The 9,405-nt window shown below is 37.0% G+C and overlaps 1 protein-coding gene across 1 annotated transcript in view; it reads right to left on the reverse strand.

Moving 5' to 3' along the window:
- The window catches only part of slc44a4 (solute carrier family 44 member 4), a 45,440-nt gene extending 37,109 nt beyond the window's left edge, over positions 1–8,331 (reverse strand). The window contains exon 1 of the mRNA XM_061882074.1: positions 8,063–8,331. Coding sequence (XP_061738058.1) covers positions 8,063–8,102 — 40 coding nt within the window. The 5' untranslated portion in view covers positions 8,103–8,331. The remainder of the gene's footprint in view (positions 1–8,062) is intronic.
- Positions 8,332–9,405: the final 1,074 nt, after the last annotated feature.

Consider the following 9,405-nt stretch of genomic DNA (forward strand, 5'->3'; position numbering starts at 1 on the left):
ACTTCACAGGTGTGCCTTATAAGGGTTGATTAGTGGAGTTTCTTGCTTTATTAATGGGGTTGGGACCATCAGTTGTGTTGTGAATGAGAAGGTGTGTCCAAACTTTTCGCCTGTACTGAATGTGTATTTTTATTACATAGGTATTGTGAATGATAGCCAAAATCCCAAACAAGTGCAGTTGCCCTTTAAGTTTGTTCAAATTTAAATTGTTTTTTTTTTTATGGATTTCAGTGACATTCAGAGGTGTTAGTAAAACTCCATGCTACACAATTTTCACGCAACCACAGAAAAAGGTGTCACAGCAAAGCCATTATTTCAGGCTTAAAACCTTTTGCCTCGCTCACACAGTATGATAAATTTCAGATAAATGTGTAAAAGCGTGTAAAAAAAACACTTACGCACAGAAGGGAGATTACAGCCCGACAGGAACGTTTTTATGTTGCCGACCCCTGGGTTAGGACATGGTGTTGATTATATGTTACTCTAATTTGGTCACTCGCGTTTTCTCTTATGCACTAACTTTCTCAGTTCCAGTGTTTGGAGGGCAGGGCTGCGTTGAGCTGTGGACACAGTCACTACTGGTGGGGAGGCTCGTAACTCAGATTATGCTCCCAACTAAGAGCATAACAAAAAGCCGAGAGACAATTAATGGGAATTTTAACATGTTGTAATGTATTATTAATGGAAATATTGACTTTTGTATTGCATATCACATAAATAAATAGTCCTGAATATAAGCTGCTTCTCTTCTGTAAACTGTTTTCTTCATTTCCACTAGATTGTACATTAAAAGGAAATTCAAGGTGAAGATGACCAAGTGTTTCTGTTAAAATTGCAGGTAAGCAATTGTTTCAGTTAATCATTAAAGGGGACCGATGATAAATTTGGTCTTTTCTGGCTTATAAACGGTGTTACAATGTTGGATACTCATGTTAAACAATGCCATTGTGTCAAATCATCCAAAATCAAAATTGACTTTAAATATTTTAAGTATGCATTGAGCCGATGTGGTTAAGTGTTGACCAGCAGCAAAAGGGCAAAACACAGAAGTTTCCTGTGAGTTGACAGTTATGACAATGACCCACCTGCCTTTGTTCCGTGTGAATGCGAATGCAATGTTTACTGTAACGGACGGCAGTGCCATTGCAATTTCTCAGCATAACGTGGACCCCGACTTAAACAAGTTGAAAAACTTATTCGGGTGTTACCATTTAGTGGTCAATTGTACGGAATATGTACTGTACTGTGCAATCTACTAATAAAAGTATCAATCAATCAATCAAACACTAGCCAACCTATTCTTCTGGGGTTTTTTTACATGTTACATAAACTAATATCCATTCTGTATTTACCGGCAAGGGAGGGTTTATTTGCCGCAGCCACACCAAACCTCCCAGAGTGTCAACACACTTCTGACGACAACAATACCGTATAGCAAATATCAGGAAGTAGAATTCTAGCTTTTCAGTTTGCATTGACACTGCTAAGGAATGTCCGCTTTTGTCACTGAACCATTAAATTATTTGAAATGTGTTACAATAACAAATTACAAACTTAAAAAATATGAAGATGTTGGGTATTTGACCACAATTGATTAGTTAAGAAAGCTAAGTACCTTCATGGGATGTGTTGTTATAACTTAGTAACTCGTTGACCACCTTTTGGGGGAAGTCACTCAAGTTAATTGTAAATTGTTAACATTTAAAAGAATACTGGGCTTTTTATTAGAGTTAGGTGGAACAATGAAAATAGTGTCAATACCAGGGACATAAAGATAAAGTTCCAATGATTGTCACACACACACTAGGTGTGGCAAAATTATTCTCTGCATTTGACCCATCACCCTTGATCATCCCCTGGGAGGTGAGGGGAACATTATCGGCATAATACTAGAGCAGGGGTGTCAAACTTGTTTTCACCGAGGGCCACGTCGAAGTCATGGCTGCCATCAGAGGGCCGATTGTAACAGTGAATGTAAAAATATAAAACTATAATCGCCTCATCATATCATTGCTTATGCATTTGGTTATTTTATTTTTGTACATACAAATTGATGGATAACTTCCTTTGAAATCTTAAAGGCCTACTGAAACCCACTACTACCGACCATGCAGTCTGATAGTTTATATATCAATGATGAAATATTAACATTGCAACACATGCCATTACGGCCTTTTTAGTTTACTAAATTGCAACTTTAAATTTTGCGTGAAGTATCCTGTTGAAAACGTCGTGGTATAATGACACGTATGATGACGCGTGCGCGTGACGTCACGGATTGTAGCGGACATTTTGTTCCAGTCCGATCCGAGCTATAAGTCGTCTGCTTTAATCGCATAATTACACAGTATTCTGGACATCTGTGTTGCTGAATCTTTTGCAATTTGTTCAATTAATAATGGACATGTCAAATAAGAATGATGTAGGTGGGAAGCGGTGTATTGCGGCTGCCTTTAGCAACACAAACACAGCCGGTGATTACTTGTTTACATTCCCGAAGGTGAAGCTTTACTATGGAACAGAGCGGTCAAGCGAACATGGTTCTCTGCCACATGTCAACTGGCAGGTTTCGGTGAGAAAATTGTGGTAATAAGTCGGCTCTTACCGTAGACATGAGCAGGGCTTGCGTCGTTCCTCGTGCACCTGTCAAAGAGGCAGCTAGCTGCGGACTCTCTTGCCTCCTCCGACCCCGAACGTGGGATGCTTCCACCGTGGAGGAGGGGAAAAAAGCTCAGCCCGGCCCGACCGGCTGCCTTCGCCTTGCCTCGTCGATAAATGTGGCTTCCCTCAGAGACACTGGCGGTCACCACACCCGTAGCCACACCCCTCCGACTTTCAGGTACGATTATATCAGCGCCAACCAAGCATTTTTGATGCATGTCATGTGACAGCTCCTGAAGAGCCGCATGAAACTAGTTAAAGAGCCGCATGAGGTTCGCGAGCCGCGGGTTGGCCAGGCCTGGACTATATAATCTCACTAAAACACTAGTAACACAATAAGCAGATAAGGGATTTTCCAGAATTATCCTAGTAAATGTGTCTAATAACATGTGAATTGCTCCCACTGCCCTGTCTTTTTTTTTTGTCTCTAGTCCTTCACTCTCACTATCCTCATCCACAAATCTTTCATCCTCGCTCAAATTAATGGGGAAATCGTCGCTTTCTCGGTCCGAATCTCTCTCGCTGCTGGTGGCCATGATTGTAAACAATGTGAGGATGTGAGGAGTTCCATAACCCGTGACGTCACGCGCACATCGTCTGCTACTTCTGGTACAGGCAAGGCTTTTTTATTAGCGACCAAAATTTGCGAACTTTATCGTCGATGTTCTCTACTAAATCCTTTCAGCGTATTCCAATGTTTTTAAACACATTTACTAAGATAATTCTGGGAAATCCCTTATCTTTCTATTGTGTTGCTAGTGATTTAGTGAGTTTAATATTACCTGATAGTCGGAGGGGTTTGTCCACGGGTGTCGACGGCAGCTGTACGGACGACACAAGCTCAGCTGATCTCCAGTAAGTAGAGACTTTTTTACCACAATTTTGTCACCGAAACCTGCTGGTTGACATGTGGTTGGGATCCATGTCTGCTTGACCGCGCTCTGATCCATAGTAAAGTTTCAGCTCTGGGAATTTTAAACAAGGAATCACCGTGTGTTTGTGTGGCTAAAAGCTAAAGCTTGCCAACTCCATCTTTTTACTGTGACTTCTCCAATATTAATTGAACAAATTGCAAAAGATTCAGCAACAGACGACTTTTACCTGTGTGTGTGCGTAGCGCTCATACTTCCTAAAAACGCGTGACGTCCTGCGTACACGTCATCATTACGCAACGTTTCCAAAACGAAACTCCCGGGAAATTTAAAATTGTAATTTAGTAAACTAAAAAAGCCGTATTGGCATGTGTTGCAATGTTAATATTTCATCATTGATTTATAAACTATCAGACTGCGTGGTGGGTAGTAGTTGGTTTCAGTAGGCCTTTAAGTCAAGGTGAGAAGCAGATATTTGGGTATTTATTGTTATTTTTACAAACTATCATACGGTCTATAATAATTAGGGGTGCAAAAAATGTTTTTTTTTAATCACATTCAAATCCCGATTTTTTTTGTAATTTTCAAAAATAGAATTTATTCTATTTTTTTAGACGAATTAATAAGAAAATATCTTTTTTAGGCCATCTCAATGCTTACTTGGTGCATGTATATGTCATACGTCAACAACCAAAAGGAGGCTGTGTAGCCTGTAAGCTGTTTTGTTAAGGTTTTGTTATTATTATACCAAATAATACATTGCAAAAATCAGTTTGAATCGAGAATCGTGTTGAATCGAGTATCAATTATGAATCAAATCCTCACCCCAAGAATCGTAATCAAATGACGAAGTGCCCAAAGATTCACACCAATAACAATTGAATATTTTAGTATACCGGTATATTACAATTTAAAACATATGAAATTTCATGTCAAAATGGAAACAATGATAACATTTAGTAAGAAAGATGAAGTATGCACATTATTCCCAGGTTTTCACATGCAACATTAAATGACGTGTCGGGCTGGATCTGGACCCCGGAGTTTGAGTTTGACATGCGTATACTAGAGTGATTAATACATTTATTTACCGTATTTTTTGGATTATAAGTCAGTTTTTTTCATAGTTTGGCCAGGGGTGCGACTTATACTCAGGAGCGACTTATGTGTGAAATTATTGACACATTACCATAAAATATCAAATAATATTATTTAGCTCATTCACGTAAGAGACTAGACGTATAAGATTTCATGGGATTTAGCGATTAGGAGTGACAGATTGTTTGGTAAAAGTATAGCATGTTCTATATGTTATAGTTATTTGAATGACTTACCATAATATGTTACGTTAACATACCAGGCACCTTCTCAGTTGGTTATTTATGCGTCATATAACGTACACTTATTCAGCCTGTTGTTCACTATTCTTTATTTATTTTAAATTGCCTTTCAAATGTCTATTCTTGGTGTTGGGTTTTATCAAAATCATTTCCCAAAAAAATGAGACTTATATATGTTTTTTTCCTTCTTTATTATGCATTTTCGGCAGTTGCGACTTACACGACTTCTACTCTAAAGAATACGGTATGTATTTCCTCAAGACAACGCACATTGATAAACAATCTGATTAATAAATTGTAAATGAGGCAGATTACAGCATAGTTACTCTGTGGTCCGAAAACAGAAAAACAGAACACAGTATGGCGATATGAAAATATCATGTTAAAAACACAGAGACCTAAAAAATAAAAAACAATGACTGGGAACTTTTAAGAAATAGTTTAAGATTAGGGATCTAATGATATAAACATTTCCTATTACGACTATTGTCACCAAAATGATCACGGTTATCATAATTATCACGGTATTGTTAAATGTGCTAAAAAAAAATACTCATACACTTTTATAAAAAAGTTGTTGATTTTAATTAAACACAAAAAATAAATAGCCACACAATATATTTTCTTGGCAGAAGGAATATGTTATATGATAATATTGCTACAGCCACTTAAGAGCCGTATTCTTTTATTTGAGTGCTTGAATATGTTAATCTTCTTCCGTTTTTAATTTGTGAACGTTTTTTTTATAATGAGAGAAGAAAAAAAACATGTGTTGGTGCATTACGGCCTGTTGATGTGACGCCACGCAAATTTTACTTCTTGATGTCATATAGATTCGAGCGTCGATCGATCTCTTTGTTTTAAGAGAGCCCAGCCTATAGCAATCCAGGTCAAATACGGCCCAAGGGCCACATGCGGCCCATTATGATTTTCAATCCGCCCCGCCGGATGATCTACATTATTTTTTTAGACCATAAACATCAAAACTGTAGCCGCCATTATGATGTGCAGTGCCGTTTTTAAATTACCGTAAGTCTTGAACTATTGAAATGATTTCAATGGGTGTTATACAAGTTATTACAGTAATCTACATCAAGCAGAGTGGGCAGGGTTTGTTTTCAGAGCAGCCAGCCCGAAACGCGTGTGTCAGGAACAGATGTGGAAGCACATTTTTACATGATAATATATCATCATGTAGGTGTTTATTACCCTTTGCATTCATATTTTGCTGTTTGTTACATTGCTGTTGGGTTTTACTTGATTGTAAAAAGGTACACAACTGTCGAGGAGCTGGTCTGTGAAGTAAAAGAGAAGCCACATTCATATGTTGTTAATATTCAGTGTTTTATTGTTCATAGTTAATATTTAAAATCCCAGTTTCTTTATTTTAATGTATATATTGTATTATTTGGTAAAAACTGTAAAATTACATTGTTTTTTAGGTGGACTGTCATAACTTTTTTAGAACTCCATCGGACATTGTGACTTTTGGTATTATACTGTACATCCATCCATTTTCTACCACTTGTCCCTTTCGGGATTGCGGGGGGTGCTGGAACCTAGTGTTCCTGAAAAACAGGGACCCAAACACACATAATGTACAGCAGATTTTTACAAACACATTGCCCCTCAGAGAAAACATTTTTTTCTCAATGTGGCCCCCGAGTCAAAATATTTGCCTAGCTCTGACCTATAGGTTCAATAAGCACAATTAAATATCTGAGCTGCTCAGACAGCCATGTGTTTATACCGTACAAGTTTAGATTGAGGAATGTTGTTTTTTTGAAAAGAGAAAGTAGTTAATGTCTCTTATATTCATGTCAGCATTCAAGTTAGCCAGTACTATCTTTTTTCTCCAGTTCGATCATGGTTTTACGCTCATTTTAATTTAAAACGGTAATACTAACCGTGGGAAGTTTTACCACGGTTTATCATAATACCGTTTATCGTTGCGTCTCTATTTAAGATCCTTTTCAAAAGTGCAAAAAGTGGGACATCCTCTCTCTATATATTTTCTAGTTCTCTTCTAGGTTTTTGTTTTTTTTAATAAATATATATTAAAAAAAATCTCCTCAAGGTTTTTGCGCACAGGGGGGTTAAGGAGCAAGGTTTTAAATGAGCCACCGCTGCTGCTCAAGGGTGATGGGCCAAATTCAGAGAATAATTTCACCACAACAAGTGCATGTGTGACAATCATTGGTACTTTAAAGTATCAATGATACTACTATAACATTGATACTACTATGATTACATCAATATTTGTTATTGTCAAAAAATATTTTTTTCAAAATTCATATTACGTTTATAAACTCGGGAAATATGTCCCTGGACAGCTGAGGACTTAAATTATTACTAATGTATGATCCTGTAACTACTTGGTATCGGATCGATACCTAAATTTGTGGTATCATCCAAAAATAATACAAAGTATCAAACAACAGAAAAATAAGTGATTATTACATTTTAACAGAAGTGTAGCTAGAACATGTTGGAACAGGAAGTAAGCAGATATTAACAGTAAATGAACAAGTGGATTAATAATAATTTTTTACAGCTTATCCTTTATAATTTAGACAAAATAATAGAATGAGTAATGACACAATATGTTACTGCATATGTCAGCAGACTAATTGGGAAACTTTATTTGCTTACTTACTACTAAAAGACAAGTTGTCTAGTATGTTAATTATTTTATCTAAGGACACAATTGTTCAATTGCAATAAGAAACATATATGTTTAATGTACCCTAAGATTTTTTATTTTTTTTTAAATAAAGCCAATAATGCCATTTTTTGTGGTCCCTTTTATTTTGGTATCGGTACCAATATATTGGTGTCGGGACAACCCTACATTGTTGTATTATAATATAATGATTAATACTATTTATTATCTTTAATAAGTACTATTAGTCAAATTAATATTGTTCTGGTTTGTCAACACTCACTCAAAGATATTGAAAACTTTCAAGTAAAAAGTGTCGGTATCGGTTTTGGGGATACTGGTCCTTTCAGATCGATACCAACAATTGCATTGAATTTGATAGAGTTCCTCATTGTCAATGAGTTACTGATAAAGCAGGTATATCACATTTAATATATATCCACATTTATTCAAAGGTACATCATTTTTTAATTTCATTCCCTGTACAAAGTTAAGGAAAAACAAGGTAACGGGCGATGTCAACTCACCGTACGGAGACTCTGGATCTATCTTGTCTTTTTTGCCCATTTTCCGCCTCTCCTCCCGTCTTCACTTCGTTGGCTTCCCACTCACAGGTCGCTTTACCTCAACTCAGCCACAAACCGTCCGAAGAAAAAGTTTTTAAAAAGTGTTTTGTCAACAGGCAGCATAAAGGAACAAATCTTTTCCTTCTTGGCAGTCGTTGCTACGCGATGACGTCACACGCGCACCTGCTGGGAGACGTACACCGGAAGTGGCCAGGTGCACGCGCCACTCGGGAAGTAAAAACATCCATTTTATATTCCAATAAATTATTTTGTATTTTCAAGCGCTTAAAACGAACGAAGAAGTTGACTACATTGGACAAATAGCTTCACTGAAATGCCAGTTACATCTTTTTGGAACAGCATCGTAGTATCGCCAATCCCGAAAATGGCGGCGTTAGCAACGTGTTATTGTGCAGCTCATGATGATTAAACTTTATTTTAAAATGTGTGACACAGCTTGAGTATTACAACACAATTAATGACCACACTTAACATGTTTAAGTATTATTCCTTTGTTCAGTCACTGTACAAAACCCATTGGCATGTTGAGTAATTTGTAAACAAACAGAATACAATGATTTGCAAACCTTTTTCAACTTATATTCAATTGAATAGACTGCAAAGATAAGATATTTAACATTCGAACTGAGAAACCATTTTTTTTTATTGCAAATAATCATTAACTTAGAATTTAATGGCAGCAACACATCAAATTAAATCAACTATATTTATAAAGCACATTTAAAATTTACCACGGGGGTAGCCAAAGTGCTGTACAATGGACAGGTTAAAAGATAATACGAGAACCGCACAAACAACACAACACAAACAGAACATGTTAAAAAATAAATAAATAAAACATAAAAACAGGTTCACAGCAGGTGTATAATGGGGCGCCATTGCAGGATGGATATCACTCAGTGTTAAAAGCTATGGAATAAAAGTATGTTTTTAAGAGCGATTTAAAAACAGGAAGAGAGGAGGCTTGTCTAACACTCAGAGGTAGGTCGTTCCAAAGCTTGGGAGCAGCAGCGGCGAAAGGTCTGTCACCTCTAAGCTTCAGCCTTGTGTCAGGGACCGTCAGTAGCGGCTGATCGGCTGATCTTAGGGATCGGGTGGGGCAGTAAGGCTGAAGGAGGTCGGAGAGATATGTTGGCGCGAGGTTGTTTAGACATTTCAAAACAAATTGAATTTTTTGTGGACATGCTCCATAAATATTGATGTTAATTTTTTTCGTGAAGAAATGTTTAGCATTAAGTTCATGAATCCAGATGGATGTCATGACTTGGACTATGGTGTGGTTT

Source organism: Nerophis ophidion, linkage group LG21 (genome assembly GCF_033978795.1).
Source record: "Nerophis ophidion isolate RoL-2023_Sa linkage group LG21, RoL_Noph_v1.0, whole genome shotgun sequence".
NCBI lineage: Eukaryota > Metazoa > Chordata > Actinopteri > Syngnathiformes > Syngnathidae > Nerophis > Nerophis ophidion.